The sequence below is a fragment of the Tachysurus fulvidraco genome, chromosome 16, assembly GCF_022655615.1.
Source record: "Tachysurus fulvidraco isolate hzauxx_2018 chromosome 16, HZAU_PFXX_2.0, whole genome shotgun sequence".
NCBI classification, from domain to species: Eukaryota; Metazoa; Chordata; class Actinopteri; order Siluriformes; family Bagridae; genus Tachysurus; species Tachysurus fulvidraco.
The window spans coordinates 12,044,523-12,071,859 of record NC_062533.1 but is presented as its reverse complement, the minus strand read 5'-3'; the positions used below and the strand labels follow the sequence as shown (position 1 = coordinate 12,071,859).

General features: G+C 36.1%; 1 protein-coding gene across 4 annotated transcripts in view; it reads left to right on the top strand.

The window, feature by feature from the left end:
* The window catches only part of LOC113655682 (disks large-associated protein 2), a 111,765-nt gene that overhangs the window by 38,797 nt on the left and 45,631 nt on the right, over positions 1-27,337 (top strand). For all 4 annotated transcript variants that reach the window (XM_047801866.1, XM_047801868.1, XM_047801867.1 and 1 more), the window contains exon 2: positions 11,482-12,608. In XM_047801866.1, coding sequence (XP_047657822.1) covers positions 11,553-12,608 — 1,056 coding nt within the window. In that variant the 5' untranslated portion in view covers positions 11,482-11,552. The remainder of the gene's footprint in view (positions 1-11,481; positions 12,609-27,337) is intronic.

Genomic DNA, 27,337 nt, shown 5'->3' with positions numbered 1-27,337 from the left:
CTGTTACTCTCCTCTTTTCCTTCAGGGGAGCCTTTCTCTCTCTGGAGATTTCTGTGGTGGAGGAGGAAGCACATGTTCATGCCAAGTTATGCAACTAGTCCAGAAAATGCCAGGATCCATATAATGCAACAGTTTTCCTTTGGACAAAACATTATGTACACTCTCTCTCTCTCTTTCTCTCTCTCTCTCTCTCTCTCTCTCTCTCTCTCTCTCTCTCTCTCTCTCTCTCACACACATACTCCTGTAGCCTTTATGCTGAATTGCAAACCATTTTTTTGAAAGAAGAATAGTATAAAGAGACACATTTAACCTGCTTCACACAACTGTGCTTTTTTAAATGCTGCACTTTAAAATGGTGTCATGGTAAAATTTGGAATAAAACACAATTTAAGGGTCTAGTTTACATCGAACTGGATTGCATTATGATGTGTCTAGTTAAATACTCACGCTTTACCTTAGTTAAATAATTAGTCACAAGTTGGAATAAAACTGCCTAAAATGAATGAATGCCCGATCTGTTTTATTCAAATTATGTAACTCACCAACATGCTATCTATCTATCTATCTATCTATCTATCTATCTATCTATCTATCTATCTATCTATCTATCTATCTATCTGTCTGTCTGTCTGTCTGTCTGTCTGTCTGTCTGTCTGTCTGTCTGTCTGTCTGTCGAATTCATTATGGTTATTGTACACACGTTAAAAAGTTTGTAAAAATGACACTTTAGTTTGGCAAAGATTTTACAACTACAACTACTTGTCCATAGCAAGGTCACCATAGAGGCAGGCTGAATTGAATAAGCTGAATAGATAAGAAAGGAAGATTGGAACTTAAAAGCAATCAGTGGTGAGACTGCATACTCAGCATTGTACACCTAGATAAGTCATGGACTAACACAGTACAGGTAAACACAATCAGGAAACAAACCAATAGAAGGACAGGGCACAGACAGGACTAGAACTGAAACTGAACCAAACACAAGCCTGTGCCGTTCTTTGTCGTAGGAACAGGAAGAATATAAGTGACACAAGTATACCAGGAAATTGTGCATTTTTTGGTCTCTGACGCACAACAGTTGGCTCATGAACAATTGCAGAGATCATGCTGACTAACATAAGCTAAATTGTATAGAACTTTGTTGTACATGTGACATTACAGTTTGTGTCAACATAAATTCTTAAGCCAAATGATTTGTTTTGGAACAGTACTGCCATCAATGACTGATATATGCTAGAACTTCCAGCTGTTTGTCTAGAGGGGGTTATTACAGAGTAATGAAAACCATGCTGGAGTCAGAGGTGATCACAAGCCTGTGTTATATCTGAGGGAAATGAGTTAGATAATGACATAATTAGGATTTCCTAAGAACAATCAGTTGAAGATTTGCTATTTTAACCACTGGATTTCAATCGGAACGTGTGTGTGTTGTGCTATTACCACAGCTGCCTTAATTCACTTGTTTGGCTGAAAAGGAAGCTAATATGCTGATAAACATCATAGGCATGTGGTCATTTTTCCAGCTAGTGCTAAACAGAGGCAATCACATAAGTGTGGACAATGTTGTTTATATACAGTAGCTCATCTTAGGGGATTTTAAAAGCTGGATTTCTGTAAAAGCTAAAGAAATAAAAGGACCCATAAGACTGAACATTGCATAATAAAGATAATGCCTTTATTTTTCATTTTATGAAAATAAAACAATGTGATATTCCGTAATCACTGATAGATTATTAAAGGTATGATTTTAGTAATGATGTGAAATTATATTTATTTGTTTTAACCTCAAAGTCTAGGGGATTTTAGGATTAATTGTGTCACACCAGTCACCTAACACCCATGTGTTCACTAGTTATGTGCTTAAGTGTTTCAGATCAGTAATTATTGCTAATTCAGCTATTCTTAAATGTGTGCTGTGGAATATTGGACTGATTAACTGAGGTTAGTTGCATGGTTCATCTAAAACCATAGATCAGAGGATTTCATTCCCCTATTGAGGCTGTACTGCTTTTACCTGTAAGTGCTTAGAGATGTCAGGTTGAGAATAGTATATGCTGAATGGATAGCAAAGTACTTTAGTCTTGTTTATCATTTGCCTCAGGGCAATTTTGTTTGCTAATATCTTGTCATGGATAATGACACTTCTGTTTCTGTTTACTTTTGCCTCAGTTTTTGTCAAGTCAGCAATTTTTGTTTCACCTCATAAATCACTAACACAGCACATGTTTGTATTTTGTTTGGTATTTTAGTTTATTTGGCATTTATGACTGCAATGAAATGTCCTGTCTGAGACTTATCGGTGTGATATAATACCCTTACTCTGTATATATCAGAAACTTTATCTGTTTTAATATTCAAAAGATTCATTTCTGTAGCAATTGTATCTGTATTTGGATTTCAGTCCAAAGTTATTGTTAAGATTCCTAAGCAATCTTTGATTACCATCTGGTAAGAAACATGATGAATCAACCAGGTTCATTAAAATTCACATAATGTATTTGATTTTGGTGGAACTGAATAAAGGATTTTTATGGCAATATTATTATATATGGCAAGACTGGATGATGGTAGATTCTCATCTTAAATGAGAATCATTTATATTTCTTAAATGATTAAAAAAAAACAACAACATGCTATTACAACTTCTGCTACAGTCTGCCATCCTCCCAAAATAACTGAGTGTGTCACACTTATCAATACATTTGTACAGATCATGCATCAATTCTATTTAATATAGTTTCCCCCTTTAATTAATTTCTGGTTACTAGCATCACTAGAGCCAACATTGTGCATTAATTCTGGCTTTTTTCAATTGTATCTCACTCCAGATTATCACGTTCATACAGTAAATGGTTTCAGCTGCAGATATATGCAGTTTCCATGGACCTGCTGTCACACACTGATTATTTTTGTTTCTTCTTGCTGGTGATATTTTGTAGGAAATTTTGTTGGCTCATTTTCAACAAACTAGTAGTCTAATTTATAGTAGTCTAATAGTCACTATGACCGTTCACTGTTGAGGCAGTTATGGACCACCGCATGCTTATGCTAATAAAACTAGTCTTAGATGAAAAAAATATATATTTCTATTTATTTTTCTGTTTAATACAAAAACAGTTTTCATATTTGGAACATGCCGCATTCAAAACGTATGTAACATGTAACTGCTTTGGTACATTTTTACGGTTTGTTTTGCATGTTAACAGTCGTGTTTAATTTCTTCTGTTTGTCAGTGAGTCAGTGCTTCGGATAAATAATGTGTAATATTTTTGACAGAGAAATAACATTATATGGGTTGGGCTGTGGACCCTCATGTGTCCTCTGAGCCATGGTGTGTGTGTGTGTGTGTGTGTGTGTGTGTGTGTGTGTGTATGTGTGTGTGTGTGTGTGTATAGTGGACGTTAATTGTATAATAAAGCAAATAAAGCATTATGGCAAAAATCCTAACATTTGCTAATTCCATTATTTAACATAAGTTAGTAAAGGCAATGAGCATGAGGTGAATGTTAATGCTAATTAGATAAATTCAAATTTGCATTCAATTATTGTTCTCAAAATGCATGATTTAAAAAACACAAATCCCATTGTGCACAAATGTACAAAGTATGTTTTATTACGTGTTTTCCTTTGTTTGGCTTAATTCTAACTCACATTTTGTACTGGTATTCTATAATGTCATTTTAAATGCTGTTTCCAAGGAGTTCATCAGTTATTCAGATAGTATGCTTTATAACAGCTTGTGCAGTATCAATGAGCATTAACAGCACACGTTTTTACACTTGGATTTTCTGCAGATGTCTGAACAAAGTCAGTTGCATAATAAAGAACAGGCTGTAAATTTATACACATACATTTACAATTTACAACCTTGTTTCTTCACTTTCAGTGTATTCTGTTAATCTCAAGCTAACAATCTATCTAGCTGTGTCAAAGCATTGGTGCTGTGGTGGAATAGTTGTTCCACTCATACAAAGTGGGCATACAGTAGCTACTTTCTTCAGTAGTCCTGTGTTCTGCATGAGTCGATGACTCATTCAAGGCCTCACACTTAAATTGATGACCTCACACTGATATTGTGAATCCACTTCTTGTGTGTTTTGGCATACAAAGGAAAATTTGAGGATGTGTCACATAGACAATGCAGTTATATATACATATACATACATATATATATATATATACATATATATATATATAAAATTTATTTATAAAACATTTTGAGCAACACTGGTTCTCAAAGGAATGGGCAAATACTAGCATCTGAAAATATTAAAAATACATGGTAACTAACTCGTCATGCTGTCCTGTTTAATTATCTAATATGTTATGCATTTGGGACAGTTGTATTCTCTGTATTGTAAGTAACCCTAGATTACCCCAGACCTGTGTCCACCTGTGGCTTGACCTGTGTGGGTGTATGTGTGATCAACGCTTCTGTCATGTGAAACTAACAACACACTCTCTTTGAACTCATTTAGTTGCCGTAGCAACCACCATTTTCTTTAACTTTGAGCTCTGCAGCAATGCGGAAAGAAAGGAAAAAAAAAAGAGTGAGAAAGTGGGGGTACATAAAAAGACAGATGGGCTAATGTGATATAGAGCAGATGTGATAACTTTTGAATAGATGCCAAGGGTACAATATGACAGCAATAATTTTTAAGTATAAATCATTTGAATTCTAATATAGGTTTCTTTTTGGAAAGGATATATATACAAAGACAGGAGACGGAAAATCTTATATCATTGAAAAAGAATTGGTCCTAAATGCTGATTATACAAGACTACTTATATATTTACCTATTACCAAATCATTCAATATCACATTATATACATGAATAGGTTTGACAAAAGGTACAACACTTAGATACTACAATGGTTAAAAAATAAATGAAAAATTCTAGAAAAAGACTAGATCGTTTACATTTTCCAATCAATAAACATCAATTGGGGTGATATCATATAACCATATCTACTTGTGGGTCTGCCCTGCCATGAAAAGATGGAAAGAATCATGCTTATTGCTCATAATGCAATGCAAGTCAAGTTTGACATCAGGTTTTCAGATGGGCAAGTGACGATCAAATGACTATGTAATGACATTAAATAAATAATGTGTCAGGTTAGCTTAGCAATAGAACATAGAGCTGGTGGTCATTGATCAGCTTGGTGTATCGATTATGTACAGAGTTCAATTCTATGCTAACAGCTGATTAACTAATTAGCAATATTACTCATAAACCATTTTTATTTCCTTTAATTGTAAACAAGATCATTCCCATTATCATTTACATTATAATAGCATTAAACAGTCGTTTCTTTGTTCTTTTTTCATTCTTTTAAAATTTTATATGTTAAAAAGCTTTATATGTTCCCAAGAAGTAATTCGTCCTGAGATAACATAAAGGAATTTATCATGCATTACAAGGTGTTAAATTAAAAAAATAAAAAATCTCACCAAACGTCACTATGATAATATTATGTTTAGATTATATGTGATACATAAGTCTGTGAATTTGTTGCTACTATAGAAATGTTTAGATCTATGTCATTTGGCAGATGCCCTTATCCAGAGAGACTTACATGGCCCTTAATGATCTTCATCAAAAACTTCTTCATGCTAGTTCATTAGGTCAGAGATCAAGGGAGCTGTCAGGCCAGTAAGAGAGGATAGTCCAGTATTTACTAAAAAAACAACACAAAAGGTTCTAATTTAAGAGCTGGGTGAAGAGGTAGATCTTTAGTCTTTGGTTTGTAGACATCCTATGACTCAGCTATTCAGACAGTGTGTTTTACGCCCTCAGTGCCAGAACAAAGAAAAGCCTTGATACATGCCAGCTCAATGGTTAAGGTGTTGGGCTACTGATCGGAAGGTCATGAGTTCGAACCCCAGGTCCACCAAGCTGCCACTGCTGGGCCCCTGAGCACGGCCCTTAACCCTCAGTTGCTCAGTTGTAAGTCACTCTGGATAAGGGTGTCTGCTAAATGCCATAAATGTAATGTAATGTAGTATACTATAAGACTCTTCTCTGTTCTGGTACCAAGGTGGTGGAATGAACTTCCCCTAGAGGTCTGGACAGCTGAGTCACTGACTATTTTCATGTGGCGGTTGAAGACCTACTTATACAGGAAACACTTCAACTAGCACTTCTTTCCTTATCTTTTGCATTAAAAAAAAAAATACAAGCTTTGACACTTTTTCATTGTAACTTTGAACAAATGTTTTAAACTCATGGTATCTTATGTATGTAACCTAGTGAGCCAGCATTAATGTATTCAATGTTAGAGATTTAAGCACTTATGTACGTCGCTCTGGATAAGGGCGTCTGCCAAATGCTGTAAATGTAATGTAATGTAATGGATCCAATCCAGCAGTGTTAGAAGCCCAGAAGGGGTGTGATGCAAATCAGGGTGTGATAAGTGCTTGAATGTAGATGGGTGCTAGTCCATTTTTGCAGGAAGCTGTAGTTGGAGGGAGCGTCTCAAAGGGGTGGGGTGTGAGAACGTGAAAACAAACTTGAAGAGAAAGAAAAAAGAACGCCTTTATTTTCTCTCTCACAGTGTACACTGAAAAGCTTCTCTTTGCGTATCTCAGCTTGTTAGATAGCTAGAGAGCAGAGGGTCTGTGATGGTACAGTATAGCACTTCTGAATAAGACAGGGATAAGAGCCTTGCTTAGCGGTCTAACAGTAGCAGCTTGGTGGCTTGAACCCCTCCTTGAACATGACTTTTGAACTGTAACACAGAGCTTTAAACACTGAGCCAACACTGTCTACTGTGTCTCAGAAAGGCAGTGTCAATTTAATACGGACTGATTCCTTCTGAACAATCAGAATTGAGCATTCAGTAGAGCTGAAAGCTTACAGAATGACTTGTTTGACATTTCTAAACTGAAAGTTTAGTCATCACTCACACACACACACACACACACACACACACACACACACACACACACACACACACACACACACACCATATCACCTTGTGACCAATTAATGTCTCTAATAAATTGCCAGAGATCTTCTGGTGTCTTCATCAAGGTCTGCTGTCCAATGCATCAGACAGAAGCTTTAAGAGATATTTCTACATCTATTTCTTTAACCTGAAATTTGTTCTTGGAGTTTAGAAGACATTGTGTGAATTAAATCTTTATAGAAGCTTATTTATAGCCTATGTCAAACATGGCAGAGATCTGAGATCATCTACTGCACTGCCTAAGGACTGGATGCCTATTAGGGATTAATTTCCCTCTCTCTAAGGAAAGGATATTAAATGCCTTCTTCTGTTTGACACAATACAGTTTTATTAAATAGAAAGATTGGTGTGATTTAGCTGAACTCTTCACAGAGAGTAAACCAGGCTCAGGACCAAGCTGCTCAAAATGAATGAATGAATAAGCTAAATGAACAAATGACCTTGTTTAAAGCAAATCAAAATTAAGCCTTTTACCATTGGTCCTGCTTAATGGTAAGAAATATAAATCAGTTGATTGACATAAAAAGGATGCCCTTCACTACCCATGGAAGGATTCCCCAGCCTTTCTCTTTCTTTTACAACCTCGAAAATCTCTTTTAATGCTGCTGGTGTTTTCCAGACTGTTACCATGACAACTGCAAATGCTGCCTTTGGCCTTTTGCTGTACTCCAGAGATCTAGAACCTTAAATAATCTGTAAAAAGGGAATTTGGGGGGTTTATTTGAGAAGCAAGTAAATGATACCCTTTTTAACATTTACACCAGCACACATTCACAAGTTCTTTACATGTACATAACTGAACCATGGGGTTAACGTTCTGTACTGAATTTATCATTTTACTTATCTGAAGGTAGTGTACCATTTTTAGCCATGTGAGAAGGACGTCCAATTTAAAAATTTAACATACATATATTAATATATTACCCACTGCTCCGGGTGTGTGTTCACGGTGTGTGTTCACTGCTGTGTGTGTGCACTTTGAATAGGTTAAATGCAGAGAACGAATTCTGAGTATGGTTCACCATACTTAGCCGTATGTCACTTCACTTAAGTTTGTGAATACACTGTAGGCTAGCGGTGTATCATGTAGTCACACAATCACTCTATTCTACGTCTTCCATCACTCTACTTCTATGTGTTCCATCAAATAATCTATAAACTCAAGATGACTTGTTGTATAGTCCTTTGGATGAGTGAACACTTCATAATGTTACTTCATAAAGTGGAATTTTATGTTATTAGCAAACAAAACTGATGTTTTCTATTACCTTACTAGCAAGAGCATTACCTCTGTTACACAGGGCATGTAACGAACATCGTTTGTTCATTAGAATGTTTTCCGTTTTGAAATTAGCTATTTTTTTCCTCATGCTTTCTTATCGTATTGTCTTATTTCGTTGGACACTGTACTCAATATTTCTAGTAATACTATTTCTTTTGTAACCTTTATGCATTTTTGCTCTTATGCTGGTTAAATGCCTTGTCAAGCAAGAATAAAACATGAGGTCACACAAAGCATTGAGGGGCAACTTTACTTCTTGACTCAGACAAAGCAGAAAGGGCATTTTGTTGGCATGTTGCCTTTTTAACAAGATGGGATCTTTGCATTACATTTATTATTCTAATAGCACCAAAGTGTTTTTTCTGCACAATTTTCAGGCAGCCAGAAAATTTCACTGGTATAGTCATTAAACTCACTGGATTCAAGCTGGGTAAACATTTGCATAACCAAAGATAAAAAAAAAGATTATATACATATTGTACATACAAAAATACTAAAAGCATTTGGCCATGGCTGAAAATTACTTGACTAATTAGAAAAACATTAGATATCTGTAAATCAGTGTAACTTCCCCTGTATTTTATTTACATTTCGGTTTAAAGCATATAGTCAAAAGAATTGTCAAGAATTGTCATCTGCTGTGAACTTCTTAAACGACACTGTGTAGTTAACAGTATAGCTGTCTGGGCAGATCAGTATATAAATAAACGCTCTCCAGTGTAAAACCCCGGCCTCTACATCAGTGAAATGTTTTAATATGCTGAGTAAGCAAAGTAAGCAAAGGGTTCTTAATGAGGCGTTTTATTGCCTCCCTAGAATGCAGGTATAAGAAAAATTACCCCTTTATTAAAAAAACAAACAAATAACAAACAACAATAACAAAAAAAAAAGTTGAGATAGGATGACGAAGTTTTCCTAATTTGCAAATGCTAACTGGCTAAGTCAGATGCTATCAAATGCTAACTATTTGTTATTTACAGGATATTTTACTGTATTCTGATAACCAAGTCTTGAAGTACTACACACACACACACACACACACACACACACACACACACACACACACACACACACACACACACACACACAAGATAACCTTAACTAAATTGATCAGTAAGAATATATGTGAATACATTTACACATAGCAACTTTCTGACTTGAAAATATTTTACTGAATACTTCTACTTTTAATAGAGTATGATTATTTTCCAGTACATCCTGCCTCTCCAATGTGGCCAAGACAGAGTGAGAAATGAACAGAGAAAGACAGGAGGTCATGTGAGGCGTTTCATTGGTGACTGACCTCTCAGTCTGACTCTCAAAAGCATCACTTTCTGAAACCACTTTAGGGAGCTTTCGCCTGCTGAATGCCGAGTCTGTGTAGGCAGCTGAGTTTAATTAGGCTCACTGGAAAACACAAGTCTCTTGAATAGTTGTGAATATGTGAAATGTGAATATCACGTTTACTCCAACCTTCCACAACACAGCATTACTTTTTGCTAAATAGATCAGTCTTTTACATCATACTGAAGGAGGCAGAGTATTTACTTCTTACTGTGAAGGTAAGAGTGCTGCATTGATGCACTGTAATTTAAAAATAAAGTAATAGTGTATGACACGGTTAGAAGAGGATTGCAGATATTTCAAGAAAAATCATGCACAATTGATGTACCAAATTAGCATACTTTTACATGCATAAATTCGTAACATCTGGAACAACTTTCTTTGAAGGTGTTCGAAGATGATACATCAAACTGTATAAGAAAGCAAAAAACAGCATTACTTGTAAATTATATATATAACATTTTACCATTAATGCATAAATCCATAACACTTATCGCCTGAGTGATAACTCTATAAATAACTTGTGTATATAGTATCACATCTAGCATTTGTTTTCTCTTTTGGTTATCAGTCCAAATCTCCAGAACACATCATATTCCTGCAGCACTTCAGCTCTGTTCTTTGGCTTAGATTGTGGCTTATTTTAGCAACAACTTCAGAAAGACTTTACTTGTTTTTGTGTTTAATATGCTATATCATCTTGTTGAGGTTTCGACTGCCATGGGGTACAAATCCTTTGCGATTAAACACTTATTTTTGAATTATGTGGAAATTTTGACATTTTTTTGAGAAATTTGCCAGATTGAAGCTTTGGCCATCCTCATGTTTGCTTGCTACTGTAGCTTTGTTGGTTTCTGAATTAAACAAATGCATGTCATATCTTACACCTTTACATCTTATTACCTAGTTGGTCTAGACTTGTGACCACAAATATATTTTCACTAATAATAATAGGTTCAATAATGAGTGCTTCATGTTGCATTTAAACTGTTTTATTTACCTTTGATATTTACATTTAATTGCTATGAATTAGATTTTTTTGTCAACTCTTCTTTTATACACAGTTTACACAGAAACACGAGTCAGTCTGCAGTCAAGTCAGGATTTATCTTCATTCCATACATGTAGTGATATAAACTGTGATTATAAGAGTCTAAATAACTACCTACAATGCAGCCATGATATCTCTATTTAGGGCAATTGAGGGCAATGAATCTCAAATATATGACTAACAGTTTAATAAGCAAATAAAACGTTCTGAAATATAAAATTGCTTTGAGACATAAATACATTTTCAGACTGCATGTAATTAACAACACCATCTGAAGCTATTTTATAGGTCTAAACCATCCGTAGACTGGTCTTTGCTGAATGGGTCTTTTAAAGTCATTAAATTTGCAGTAAAGTACTGAATGCACAATGCTTCTGTGTGTCAACAATCTATATAGACAGTCACACATACCTGTATGTCCACAGATTTTGATCAACCAACAATCAATTAATTTTCAGAATGCCAAGAGTTTATGGCAATAGATATTTAATAGGTAATCCATAGAAAATCAACTTTTTTTTTGCTGTTGTTTTGTCCACTTAAGACCTTTTGGTCTTTAGATAATCAATAAAACTTTAAGGATAAATTAATATAATATTCAGTATAAAGTACAGCATATAATCAAATCTTACTCATAGTTATGTGATTTCTGTTATTTTTACTTCCATGATTAAATATATAAAGATTCCCAAGGATAAGAAGGCTTTTTGGTTTCCAGTCAACAGTGTTTAAAATTCTATTATCTAAAAGGATAAGAGAAAAAAGTAATGTAAGTTCTATGGTCTCTCTCCTACACTTTTCTATCTTCTAACTTTCTTCATTTTCTTTACAGACCCCCCATCTTCCCCTTGGTCACCTTCCCGAAACTTCAATGAGGACAGAAACCTGCCTCGAACTGGGAACATGAAGGGCTTATCGGGCAGCCGTGGCCAGCATCATCAGCTCCCCTTGCCTCACTCCCCGTGTGGCCTGGTGGAGTTTGATCGACCTCATGACATTCATGGCGTTCACTCATCTGACATCCGTCATACGTACCTGCTCAGCCCCACAGACAGCTGTGCCATGGACTACCAGCACCACCAGCGCTACTCACCTCGTAGCTCCATTCACTCCGATTGCATGATGCTTTCACCAACAGTGCTGCAACCCACTGGCACTGCTGACCACATATCCAGCAGCACATTTCCCAGAATGCACTACGGTTCCCAGTACTATGACTCAGCCTCCCGAGACGACTGTGCAACCATCACCACGTCGGCCACTTCTGCTGCTGCTGTCTCATCATTTGCCTCTCATCATGCTGTTAGCAAGAGCAATCGCATCCCTGCCAACCTCCTGGATCGCTTTGAGAAGCAGCTTCCAGTGCACCGGGATGGTTTCCACACATTGCAGTACCAGCGTGCTTCTGCTTCCGAGCAGCGCAGCGAGAGTCCTGGGCGTATTCGCCACTTGGTGCACTCTGTCCAGAAACTCTTCACCAAATCCCACTCCCTGGAGGGCTCATCCAAGATGAATGGTGCTAAAGGAGATGGTGGTGCCCATCACCACCATAGTGGCCACCACTCATCCAAACATGGGATCAAACACAGCAAGAGCAAGGAACGCAAACATCGTACGGGCAGCTGGTGGAGCTCTGACGATAACCTGGACAGCGACAGCACTTTCCGCACTCCTGGTGGTATGAGCCGGCATCACGCAGGCCATTGTGTCTCTGAGTCTGTACGCCCTCACTTTGGTGACCACTCCCTCAAAACCTCCAGGAGCAGCAATGATGTCAAGTGCTCAGCTTGCGAGAGCCTTGCTATGCCACCAGAAGGAAAGTTCATGAAAAGGAGCTCCTGGTCCACGCTCACTGTCAGCCAGGCCAAAGAAGCATACAGAAAGTCCTCCCTCAACCTGGACAAGTCCACAGTCCATCACGATCTAAAGTCCTCGCTACGTGCCAGTCACTATCTGCAGGTTGGTGAAGTATTAATGTGTTACTGGAGGTGATCATTAATCAGCAGTAATTAAATTAATGTTTTTGGTCATATCCCCTTTAATTGCCTCATCTTTAGTTCATTAGATCAGAAGGACTTACAATTTTGCATCATCTTCACAGTATGCACTGTTGTGAAGTAACAATAGCCATAAGCACTGTAATATGCAGGTCTTAGAACGTGTAGATCATTTCTAATGTAGAAAGGAACAGGGTTATTGTCTGTTGTGTTGGGTTTATTAGACAGGTAGTGATTTTTATAAAATGACTATGTACTTGTAGTTTTTATATTATTACTTGGATACTCACATTGGGTTTTTGATATCGTGGGTTAGAAAGCTATCTCAGCAAACTGGACAAGATGCTTTACTGAGCCAGTGTCTTACTGCAGCCAAAGTAAACAAATATGCAGTCAGTCTTTATGCTTTCTGCATTTACTTTGTGAAACATTACCGGTCTTGGTTTGGTTTGTGTTGTGTTGTCTTCTATAGCACTTTATTATGAATGATCATTTTTCTTGTCTTCCCAATTGGCATCGAATGCACTTCTGAACTGATAAATTAGCGGAATTGTAAGAATCATACGATGTTATTATAATAACAAGTGTACCAACATATTTATTAATGACATCACATTTCCTCATAACATTGCAGCTGAGGTACAATGACTTATTTAATTATCTGGAATGAAAATAATATTTTAAACGCAGTTGATTTTAAACGCAGGTGTTCTAAGTTGTTGAGCCATTCTTTAAGACTGACCATTCCAATATTCTTCTTAAGGAAAGTCATTTTGAATAAACTATGATTTCCTATTCCTATTTATTACATTAAGTTACCTGACAGATGTTCTTATCCATAGGTACAAAAAAGATAAATGTTTGGAGTCTGGAGACATTTTTTATGACATTCAAAAGAGTATAAAATGATATTTATGGTCAGTTAGTCTCAGGCTGTAACTGTGGTATTATATTGTGAAATAGCGCAATCTTATTCTTTTAGTTTTCCTGTGATTACACCCCTTATTTATGAACCAAGAAACCATTCAAAGCTCCCTAACTGTCTGCACATAGCAGTTATTCCTGGGAACAAATAAAAGAAAATCAGTGATGTTTCCTGCTTTAGAATATTAGATCAGTTTTACCTGCTGATGCATATAAGTCTGAGATTTATTAGATCTGATCTGAAATGCTACTCTTCCTGTTTTACGGTTCAGTCTTTTACAGTGTTACATATGATTTATCATTCTCTCTGATAACACTTGTGAATCTTAATATTTGTCAATTTCACTTTTTTCAGATTTTGCTTTGATTTATGACTGCACTGTTTTAACTGTGAGCATTATAAATGTTATAAACCTAACATAGTCTGAAATAAGCTTAAACGCATTGCTCTTGTGACATTTTTTTCACACTAGTCTAGGTCATACTTTAGAATTTGCTTTAATGGTGTGTAATGAAGATGGCGACTTACCTGATACATTACATCCAGGGTCTAAACTACAGTGTTACAGAACATTTAAAAGAAAAGTAGCCAAATAGTCTAATTTGCCACACAGTAGCACAGGCATATTTTCCTCTCTAACAGGGGTTTCCCTTTACTGAATTCTAGTAAGCTTCCAATTCATCACACATTCCTGCAGTTTATCTCACTTGCTCTATTTAAGGACTCACATTCTCACAAGTATTGTGAAGAATCACCAATCTCTTAATAAAGCCAAGCCGTATCATGTTTCTTGACTGTTTTCTTAACTGTGTTTTGGATTGTCCATGAGCATTGTTTATTTTGGTACTTACTGGTGATATTGACCTCTGCTCATTTCCCTTTTTTTAAATTTTGGTTTGTGTTTTTGGATACTGTGCACATTTGGCTTGATTTTTAGTAAAGTTGTGTGTAAATGTTTGTGTAAGCCAGAACTCAAGGTTCTCAAAGTTCAAAAATGTCTAAAAATCTTTTTGTTCTATGTGTATTCCATACATATTTAATACCATATGTCAAGCGGTTAAAGGTTTTATTATGTAAAATATGTAAAAACACAGAGATCAGTGAAGGTCAATAGTGTAAAGAAACAATGCCTAAAGTTTCTTTATACCACTGCAGCTAGTTAAGTAGGAAATTAAAAATGTTGCCATGTTGCTCTGTAGGCATGTAGGAGTGTGTTGGAAAACAAGGAAGGTAATTGTCTGTAAAGTGAACTTCAACATCTGGCTAACTTCTTAAATTGCAGAAAGAACAGCCTCAATTTACACTGCAGCACTTAAAAGAAAGAACTCCTGCTATGAGGAAGCATAGGAGCGTGTTTATTAACAACAGAGAAACTAAATACAAAAGCCAAAGCTTTATTAGGGTAACCAGAGCCTAACCAGAATCGGTTTAAACAAGTCTAAATTATGATCCACAAAAGTTTCTTAAATAGCTCAAATTGCCACATAGAGGCACATATCAAATATACAAGGGAGGTATTTTCTTTTTTTGAGATAAAGTCAGAATAACTGCGTGATGTGGCAAGATTCACAGCTCTCACATTCTCTGTATCCAACCAATATTGCATTCTCACACCATAACACTCAGAGCTAGAAGACACTAGCACAGGCATGTTTGTTTTTATGTTTTTGGCAGTGATTTTCCAAAAGTTTTCCAGACACCATGTGTTCCCACCACACGTCCGTGGTTTTCTCTGCTATAGCTCACCAGATTCAGCTAATTAGCTAACTTGCAGCCATTCTGAAGTGTGTGTGTGTGTGTGTGTGTGTGTGTGTGTGTGTGTGTGTGTGTGTGTGTGTGTGTGTGTGTGTGTGTGTGTGTGTGTGTGTGTGTGTGTGTGTGTGCGTGTGTGTGTGTGTGTGTGTGCCTGTGTGTGTGCCTGTGTGTGTGCCTGTGTGTGTGCCTGTGTGTGTGTGTATGTGTCTGTGTGTGTCTGTGTGTGTCTGTGTGTGTGTCTGTGTGTGTCTATGAGTGTCAGTGAGTGTGTGTGTGTGTGTGTGTGTGTGTGTGTGTGTGTGTGTGTGTGTGTGTGTGTGTGTGTGTGTTCGCATTTGTGTTCCAGATGGATTTCTCCAGGGCCAGGGATGGAAGCTAGTGCAATATACAATGAAACATGAAAAAGAATACAAAGGGGCAGGCTGGGCATGTTGGTGTCTCATTTCATTTCTGCAATTTTTTTGTTTGAACAACATAAACAGCAAACACATTTTCTTGCATGACTGCGATAGCAGAGCAATGTAGCACCTGCAGCTTTACCTTTAATAGAGACTTCTGGTTTGTACACTATATTACACTTTGAATTAGAAAAAAACAACATTTGTTTTAGTGTAAATAACTGAACGAGCATGAATACCACAAATTACTTTTAGAGGAAATATACTAAATAAAATCACCACCACACCAGTAGGAGCTGTGATGGGACATCTTTATTACTTAATCATTTACGGCACAATCTATCATCAGCCATATTAATAACATTACCATAAAATATCATTATGCCACTTCCACTGAAAATGATTGCAGTAAAATACTATGAATATGTTAGAAATATATTTTATCTTATATATACACCTTCTTTTTCTTCTAAATCTCAAGTATTTGTATCTAAAACTTCAAGCTGTCACCTTAAGATCCTCAGACTCTAGCTAGCTGGCTTTCAAAACGCAAATTGGAAGATCTTAATTATTTTAAATATTCCTCTTTTGAACATAAGTATAGCGGATTTACTGCACAAAACATGTTTAATCAGCCACACTTGGCCAAGTATTAAGAAATAATCAAAAAAATTAAACTGCCATTGTGAAATAAGTGCTAAAATCTAAGGAAAATAAGGGTAAAAAAGAAAAACGTCCCTTTTACCTCGCCGGCTGTGTTCTCCCTCTTTTACACAATACCAGTTAACCATGATAGCAGTAAAATATAAAAATAAAATGACAAATACAGCATTATTGCACGTTCTTCCATTTTGGTGGTCATTATATGATTTTTGTTCAACTCTGTCCCCTTTGCCTAAAACATTAATACTGACTTTCCAGATGTATTCACTTAGAAAGCAGATTAAATAAAATGTTCAATGCTCAAAAATATTGTTAATGTAAATACGCCCTTAGTTGAACTATGAAATCACATTCCTTGAGCACTGATTATTATGGTTGTTTAATATGGGAAATTGAAACAGTGTTTTATTCTGATAGCTAGTTAGAAAAGCAACTAATTATTTACTCCATATGAGAAAAAATGCAAAGAAAATAATCAGTTTAGTTGATAAATTCACTAATAAATATTGTCCTCCACTTCTGCTACGAGTAGCCATGTATGTGAGTAATGATTTATATTTATGATCATGAAGGGCAGTCAATAAGAGCTTGAAAAAGTTATTAGAGGAAGGCTAGGTGCATCACCTATAATGGTAAAAGAGTGCAGTCTGTTGCTCCAATACTAAACCTGACACTGCATTATTAACATAGCCAGTGCCAAGCTTCAGTAGCAAGCACATGGTTAGTGTCCAGCTTTGACTTCCAGCAGATAAAGACAGTAATTGCATCAGTGTAAAGTCTTGCAGCATGGCCTGTTCAATCACTTTGTATATTGTGAGGGGATTAGGGATTTGTTTTATGAGAAAGACAACCAAGCTAATGTAACAGTCTAAAATGAGACCATCACACAAACACGCTATGTAGCCACAATCTCATTAGTTTGCCAGATGGTGGAGGATGTAGAAGAAACAGACACAGGGCAGAGAGTTAGGTTTGAACAGAGATGCACTCAACCAAGCACCAGTGTTGTGTGTTAGCAATCCAACTAATGTAGCAGGACTGGCAGTCAACTGTGTGCCCTATGGTGAGAGAAAGCTACTATTCACCTGTGGCAGTGTGTAGACATAGATTCTGCTATTGGGTTAACACTAGGAAAAAAATCTCTGATTAGAAAATGCTGAGGGATTACCTGCACCAGTGGGAAGGCTGGGGGATGGACCTACTAATCTTAAAGGCACACAATATGAAAATAAGAGAAGCATGTATTCCCATACTCACTGGTTGGCTAGGCAAATGCCTCATGATTGAGAGCCCATCCCAGTATGGAGAAAGAGATGTAAATTTCACAAGGTTCCACAGAAAACATTAGAAATTTACACAAAAATACCCACAAGTAGGTATTCAGGTTGAAATTGACTTTATTTGGAAGTCTTCCTGTAATGAAGCTAGGATTTGTAAATTGTCGGCTATTTATCATGCAACCTGTATCCTGTTTCACCTTCTTTTTGGATATCTGGAATCCAGAGTCCTGTGAATTTCTCCTGCAAACATGGTGATGAAACACATCACATAAACATCGTTCTTCAAATTTTTCTACCACCCTTAAACTGCGCCACATTTTGTAGTGCTACAACCTGGATTTGAAATTGACTCCTATCTAATAATATTAACTATATTAGTGCTTTGGTGTGGATCTTTTTATTTTAATGGGATGGGGTGCATGTGGTGTTCTCTTTTGCACTATTATGCCATTTGCTGTTTGCTGTGAAAACCTTAAATTGTAAATGAGTTGTGTTCTTTCTAATAAAAAATACATAGTTAGTTGAATAGAGTTAATCTGTGTCACATGTGTCAAGTGTCATGTGGTTTCAGAACAAATGTACCTCTTCTTGGAAGTACTCAGAGCTTGTTTAGGAACCTAAAGCTTCACAAGCTATCAAAACAAGCTGTTTTATTATTATTATTATTATTATTATTATTATTATTATTATTATTATTATTATTATTATTGTTGTTGTTGTTGTTGCTGTTGTTATTATTATTTTTATTATTATTAGATTATTATTATTTGAGACTTATTATATTATCGTTATTATTGTTGTTGTTTTTGTTGCTGTTATTATTATTAGAGACTTATTATATTATTATTATTGTTGTTGTTGTTTTTGTTGCTATTATTATTATTATTGTTATTGTTGTTGTTGTTGTTGTTTTTGTTGCTGTTATGATTATTATTATTGTTGTTGCTATTATTATTGTTGTTGCTATTATTATTATTATTATTATTATTATTATTATTATTATTATTATTATTATTATTATTATTATTATTATTATAAAAATGCTTCTGTCAAACAATAATCTTTGGAATATAGCCAAAGTACAGCTAAAGATGAGCCTAATGAGAGATACCTGCCTTGTTACTCACTACATCAGCTGATGAAAGGGCAAAATCTGTAACCTTCCTTTATTGCTGTGTTTAAACTTGATTCATTTGGTTTAACACAGCTGCTGCATATCATTATAATATTCTTGTGGGAGCAGCAAAACACATAGAACAGCAGATTACTGTCACTGAAGCCAGCGCTGATAAAACTTTGAAGCAAGAGATAAACAAGCTGCCTAATTATCTTCCTGAGTTGCAGTGATTTTAGCATACAGGTTTTCAGAGATACTGTACTGCTAGTCTTCCATGGGCCTTTCTACAAATGATGCTATGTGGTAAGATTTTACAGTACATATTCCACATTGGCTCTTTAGAAAGCTTTTAATCTATCAGGCTGGAACACTTGCATACCATACATTTCCGCTTCAGTTATGAAGATAATACATAGGACAAGATATTAATAAAAGACATACGGTAACCACTTAAAGTCTTTTCATTGCTGATCAGGGACTGGGAAGGTAATACGGGTCATTTTTATTCTGTTATTAATTTAAGTATTACCGCAAATGAAGATGATTTGAATGGATTTTACATGTCAGCATTTTGAAGGAAAGCTCTTGATCAGAGCGTCAGCTCTGGTTGGAGCACAGACGTATTATAGAGCCTGATTTATTATGGATAATAAAGGTGCTATAGATCTTGATATTCATATTTTAACCTTAAACAGGAAGTAAATGATTAATAGTTTCCGTTTCATGTCATAGCTTCAAAAGGGATCAAATTGTAAAGGTTTTGTAATGCATGACGTCCAATAAAAAGCTTGAAATACTGAGATGTAATCTGCATGCCCCATGGTCAATTTCACCAATTATAGGAGAAAATTACAATTTGGTTGTTTGGATATTTAGACACCATTCAGATTAAATGTAAAGCGTGATTCCAGTTCCTCTGTTTCCTAATCTCCAAATGTTCCTTTTCTAAACTATCTATGAATAGCAAAAATCCATACTTTTCTCTTCCCATGATTTATAACAACTTCAGAACAACAGGCAATATGAAATCTCTGTGTTAAATGGCTGCCAGTATAATTCTCCCATGGTGACACATTTGTCACATAAAGTAATCTCTAATCAATTCCATATGAGTAAGAGCAAACTGGGATGATTTAAATCAACCTTGCATAACAGTATGGTCAAGAAAAGCTATTAAATTCATTAAGGTATGCTATGTTCCATAGCGCAAACTCAGAGTGCTTTAGTTCCTGTTGTTACAGTATACAAGACTGAGACATGATTACAGAGCATGGCCTGTGATATAGGATCTAATGAGTTTTAAACAGCTTTTCAGTTTAATATTTTGTTATGCTGTCCTATTTGCAACACTTTCATATCATTTTTAATTCTATATTCCTTTTAATTCCATTTAACATCACCTCATCAACTTGTCCTCACCTTTTTCTCCTCAGTTGAATCTCCATTTCTATCTTAAAACTTAAACTGAACTGTGTATTTACATTTCGTGATTTGGCTAAATCTTAGAGTGACTTACAAACATGCAAGCAGAGAAAGGTCTTATTGTTGTAAAATGATTGGAGAGATTGTAAAGAATTAAATCATATGCTATATATTCTTGTTAAACATACTATTTTAAAGTTGGTCCCCTCTTTATTTCTATTACAGTCTCCACTCTTTTGAAGAGGATTTCCACTTAATTTTGGAATGTGGTTTTGAGCATTTGTTTATTCAGCCACAACAGAATTGTTGAGGTCAAGCACTGATGACGGGTGACGGCTAATGTCTGGCACGCAGTCAGTGTTCCAGTTTATCCCAATGGTGTTCGGTGAGGTTGAGGTCAGGTCTCTGAGCAGGACACTCAAGCTCTTCTACCCCAACATTTGCAAACCCTATCTTCATAGAACTTGAATTGTGTACAGGGGCATCACCATGCTGGAGCAATTTAGGCCCTGTAGTTGAAGTGAAGGTTAATCCTACATTTACACCACATAAAGACATTCTAGGCCTTTTCATTGTTGTGCCAACAGTTTGGTGGAGAATGACATGATGTGATGACGGATTAGAGTGATAGTTTGGATTAGAGTTAACATGGAGAGTTAACAGAGAGCCCTTTAATTACTGAAATGCAAGGAATATTTTTCATTTGTTTCTTGCATTAATGTGATGCTAGTAGAGTTTTCTTGGTATGGACCTGGCACAAGCCAGTTGCCAGGTTGCCAGCTAGATAAAATGCTTTTTATTTACATCTAATTTGATTGATTTCCATTTGAGATTAATGGTCCTGCTTAGGAACCCATCCAAACCAGTTTGGTGATGCTAGCATTGTGAATTTCCTGAGCAGCTGCATCACTGTCTGATTATGGAATTGCACTGTCTCCGATCACAAGACCCTGCAGCGGATAGTGAGGACAGCTGAGAAGATCATTGGAGCCTCTTTTCTCTTTATCGTGGATATTTACACCACACGCTGCATCCACAAAGCCAACAGCATTGTGGATGACCCCACACACTCTTCACACACACTTTCTTCACACACACCCATCCCCCTATTTCTGTCTAGAAAAAGTTACCGGGCATTTGGGCCCTGACTCTGTAACAGTTTCTTTCCACAAGCCATCAGCTCCTCAACAACTGAGCTGATCTGTACTTTGCACACACACACACACACACACACACACACACACACACACACACACACACACACACACACACACACACACACACACACACACACACACACACACACACACACACACACACACATTCAACTGTGTGGATTAAGATGATAAGTTGTAAAAGACTAAGGGGTAGTAAGAGGAAGTGTAGTGAGGTACACCAAATACACACTCATCCAATATACTGTACATCCATGTCTGCAGCACCACCCAAACTGTTTACATGCTGTTTTGCACACTGTTCTGCTATCTTTGCACATGCTGTCTTGCAATTGCTGTTTTGCACAACTCATTACAATTCCTCATATATAACTGCTGCTATTATTGTTTATTCCTATATTTTTGCACATGTACTATTGAATATACAGTACTGTATGTACGCTGGTTGGCACTGCTTTTGTGTATTGTCTTGTAGTGTCTTGTATTGTTTGGAACTGTCTTTTGTCTAGATGCACTTTACATGGCTAGGACTAACTTACTTTATGTCTGTAGTTGTATGTTGTTCTATGTAGCTCTGATTTTGTTCCATGTAGCACCATGATCCTGGAAAAACATTGTCTCATTTCACTATGTACTGCATCAGCTTCTTCTTGACTAGTTTTTGAACTAATGACCTTCCTCTTAAACCTTAACCACAAAGTCATGGTACAAAGGAAATAGATGGTCCAAATCCCCACAAAAATTTGCTATATTGTGTATGTCTCTTAGGGCAAATACATTTCATAAAAATCTTTACACACGCCTCTCGTTGTGTTAGGCGTATGTTGTTTTCTCTTCTGTGTCACGAATGGACGTCAGGGAGGCGTGTTGCTAACAGAATTGGCATGTAAAGCAGCATGTACTTGGCTTCATTGCCACTTCTCTGGAAACAAATTGAATATTTGCCAGAACATTTAGTCATAATATTAACATCACATAGTATACTGAAATATGAAACCACTTATCATAGAAGAGGCCCTTATGGGGAAGAGTTCTTCTTCTTACTCAGAAAAAAGAACAATGAAAATATTATTATTAGACATGCACATGAACACGCACAGGCTCCTGAGTGGAGACTTTTTAAAAAGCTGACTTCACAGCACATGGTAATTGGCTCTAACTAATTTGAATGGAAATGAATAAATAATAAATGAGTATACTAATACATTAATAGAACACTCAGTGAGTGCTTTCCCATGTGGAATGATAACTGTATACTGGAAATTATTGAGGAAATTACAGTCATTATTTTAGTAAGAATTGTAATAGTATGTGCAAAAGTATGGATAAACTTCCAGTTTGAAATTGATTAGTGTATAAGAATTGTCAATAAAAATAACAATTGGACAGCATAATTAATTCTCAGACTTGCAGTAACGTTGCTCGTCTAAGCAGCTGATTGAGGATATTACAATAAATCCAAAAAGGCAAAGCAAACCACCCTACTGTATGTCACTAAGAACAGGGCAGTTTGCTGACATAGGAGTGGTGGTGCACCGTTCTACTCTGCTGCATTGCTTTCACAAATATGATCTGCATGTAAGAGTCATCAGAGGGAAATCTTATCTATGACCTCATATGCCCTACCACTTCGATATGCAATGCAACACCTACACAAGAGACATTTTTGAAACAAGAAGCATTATGGCTATGGACTGATAAAGATGAAGCTGTCTGGAAACAATGACCAAAGGTATGTTTTGAGGAAAAAATGGAGAAGGATTGAATAAAAAGAACACCTAGGCAACTATTAAGCAAGGAGCTAAATCTATGGTTTGGAGTTGTGTGGCTGCCAGTGGCACAGAAAACATAACACATATAGATGGAAGAATGAATTTCAGTAAATATGAGCCGTTTAAATCACTCAAGACACTGAAGTTGTAGAGATTGGTTTCATAACAACACAATGAGCCAAAATGTACCTCAAAATCTACTATAGACTTCAAGAAATGCACCCTGAAGATTTTGTATCGCCTTCAATTGAACATTAAAAATATGTAGCTACGTGTACATGCAAAGCAGCCCAAAATATTTACATTAATATCTGTTAATACCTTAATTAATTAATTAATTTCAGTCAAATTAAATGAGAATGAACTGATTGAATATTTTCATTTCTTTGCTGCTTGTTACAGTAACTAGCTTTTTTTCTATATAAGTCAGATGGCAATACTGTAGATATTCTGTATAAACTCTGATGGTTCTTATTAATAAGAGAGACTGGGTTTCATAAGAAGCCTCTGGGGAAAACAAAGAGTATTTTTCCAAACAATAGAAAAAAACTGTTTGTTGTTTAAGGAAAGACATCACATTTAAGGAATATTTGAAATAATAGAAAAACTAATCATTTTTTTCAGCCTCCAGAACCATTTAACAATATTCGGTTTCCCCGGGTATATATGAGGTTACACACATGTAAATTCCTTTTGTTATGGATTACCATGAGAAAAGGTTCCTAACAATGCCAATATTACAATAAAAGTATCCCAAAGAATGGCAATAAACACATATAGGGCATATATACCAATTAGAAATATTCCAGGAGCCAGACCCATGAGCACAGTTTTGCCTACACAGTGAGTAGGATGCTCAAAGCTGAAAGATCAATTGCTTTAGACAGTTTCTTATATAGTGAAAGGTAAAAAATTATCTGATATATTTCATCCCACTCTCACAGTGTTTTAAGGATTGCCAGACAGAACCCTATCCCAAGAGCACCTACTTTGCCTGCACTTCATTAACATCATTAGAACTACAGCTTCCAGATTCTGTCATGATTAAACAGGATGTTTGGCAACAAAAGCGTACAACTGCATACAAGAGAAAGCACCTGCTACCCACGGTCAAATATCAAGGTGGGGCTCTTGTGAATGATGCTCTTGTGAATTCATTGATGGCATCATGAATGCTGCCCCAAGCTTATTTCTGCCCAAAACCTGGTTGTCTTTTCTAGAGGTCCTCATGAATAAGCTTAAGCATATAATGAAGCTAAAATGTTCTTTATGGAGATGTGTACCAAACTCCTTCTGTCTCTAACATGTTTATATGTTACTCAAAGACACACAATGCTATTACACTCTCCAGGCCATTGACACAGAACATTCATAATATATTATATGCAGTGTATACTATACACATAGTTTGTGTGTGTGTGTGTGTGTGTGTGTGTGTGTGTGTGTGTGTGTGTGTGTGTGTGTGTGTGTGTGTGTGTGAGACCTGATTGAAGAGATGTATGTGTGTGATGTGTCTCACAAACATGAGATACCTTACAGCATCTCAGACCTGCAGAGACAAGGGCTGTGATGTTGCAAGTGAACCATTTGGACAGAGTATAAGTGTTTTTTTAGATAATGCTGCCATAGCCTTTGTCAATTTGAAACTCATATTAGGTAAAAATAATGATTTACTGTATATGTGCCTTTGAATGTGCACTTTGTCAAAAAGTATGTAGCTTTGTCTTTTACAAACACTGGCAAAATTGTTAGTACACTTTCATTAAAGGAAGAAAAACCCATAGTAGTCATGGAGATACCTGTCATGCTAAATACAGGACACACTTTAGTTTAACATACAGTAGTTTAATATTTAGCTACGGCGTGTTTGGTATTTCTCTGTAAAAATGAGTCAAACACTAACAGTTTAAAGCAGAGATTAGTTTTTTGATTCTCTCTCTGTCACTCTCTCTCTCTCTCTCTCTCTCTCTCTCTCTCTCTCTCTCTCTCTCTCTCTCTCTTTCTCTCTCTCTCTCTCTCTCTCATTTAAAATGGTCTGGTGGGTCATTTACAACCAAACCACTTGTTGAATAGCTCTGTTCTCTGCTCTACATGTATGTACACACTTACCACCTTACTGGGAAAATGTGCATACTTGCTTATTTATGCAATTATCCAGTCAGACAATCATGAGGCTTAGTTATGCCATAGTTGTTGGTGTCCTTTAGGCTGCTTTGAGTATTTAGAAACTGCTGATCTCATGGAGTTTTCACAAGTTACAGTCTATAGAGATTATACAGAATGTTGAGAGTAAAAGAAGGCAGGTCTTTGAACAACTCCGCTCCAGGGGCCCCAGCTTTCTTACAAGCAAGAATATATAAAGGAAGAAACTGTATACTGTATACTGTATGTGTGTATATGTAGGTTTCAACTAGTTTTTTAAGTGAGCAACGACCAATAAGTTTAGTGGTACGTAATATTTTAGCACAGAATGACAAAATATAAAACTTATTTTGGGCCAAGGCCAATTATTATGCAAAAAAATGTTAAGAGTTAATAGAATCCTAGCCATAATTTTTTTCAGACATATTTATTTAACTATACTACAGTTTAGAGGTACTGCAATGCATACAGTACAGCAGTTACATATAATACCTTAAGCATTAAGGGCAAAATGTTGGTTTTTGTCATGTCGGGGTGGAATTCTGTGATGTACTGTGCCTTGAAAAAAAGTCTTTATATAAACATTTATTTATTTATTTTGCTTTTCATGTAACTTGATCTATTTCTGGAAAACGTATCTTCCTTCAAGTAATTCTCAAGCACATTAAACAGCAGCCATTAAGCATAATGGCCATTAAATTCTAATGAGGAACATGAATTTCATCAATCTTTTTTTCACTGATTTTACCAACCTTTTACTAAACCCAATAAAAACAGTGACAGAAACATACTGGAATAAATGACCGTTCTGAATGCATGTAGTTGTCTAACATTCTGCAGCAGACGGATAAATGAAAGTATGAGTATGTGCCTGATGTTTTTGAAGGAGAAATGAAACATAGCTGCCTGTCTGTCTGTTTGTTGAAAGAGGGTTCAACAAAACTCTGTTAAAGAAGAGTCACCAGAGAGTGAGCAATGCAAAAAGACACACAACAAAGATATTCTGCTTCATTATCCACAGTGACAGTGAAACAACAACGACACAGCAACTCCGTCTTCAGTAACCTATGGTCTAATTTCAGCACATATTGTTTTCACAGTTTTTTTCTACACCAACATTTAACACCATTTTGCTTATGTTCAGCACAGTGGGGTGTCCTACATTAAAGACCTAATGATCATTTTTGTGTTATTAATTGTCCAAGGTCTGGTGGGCCATTAGAGACCCAGCCATTCCTCTTCATGTATGTTTTGATATGTTTATTGCATTTATCCAATCAGACAATCACGTGGCAGCATTGACAAAGTCATGATGTTGGTGCCCAGCGGGCTGCTTTGTGTATTCCAGAAACTGCTGACTTCCTGTGGTTTCCATACATAATAATCTCTGTAGAGTTGATATAGAATGGTGAAAAAAATAAAACAGCATCCAATGAGCAGCAATTCTGAGGGTCTTGTTGAATAGCCAGACAGGTATAAGCTCACAGGGAGGCTGTGATAACTCAATAAATCCACCTTTACAACTGTGACTAACAAAAAAATTCATGTTTTGATATTCAGACAAGATTTGTCCTGTTCAGAACTCTTATTAAATCGAGTATATTATCCGCTCTCAAGTTTCATCTTTCTTTAATTCTCTCTTTAGTTTAGTTCTGCACATTTAATTATTTTGTTTGTCTTAACCTTGTTTACTTCTGCAGTGCCTACTGTCCTTTATTTTCTGTGTTTTATTTTCTGTCCTTTATTTTCTGTGTATTTTCTTTATTTTCTAATCTCTGCACTCTTTGTTTTAATTAACTCGTACATTAAACATTGTATTTTATTTAAATACAATAAATGTTAATGTTTTTCTCTGACATTCTCTATTGTTTCTCTATGATTTCAATCCAATTTAAATGTTGATGTTATGCCCATTGCTTAATCACTCAATCTTCTTTTTGCAGATAAAATTCCGTGTTTAACCAATGTTTTACTCCCCTGCATCTCTATCTGTAACAGATGTCACCACCCATATTTTACTCATTCATGATTAACTAAAGTCC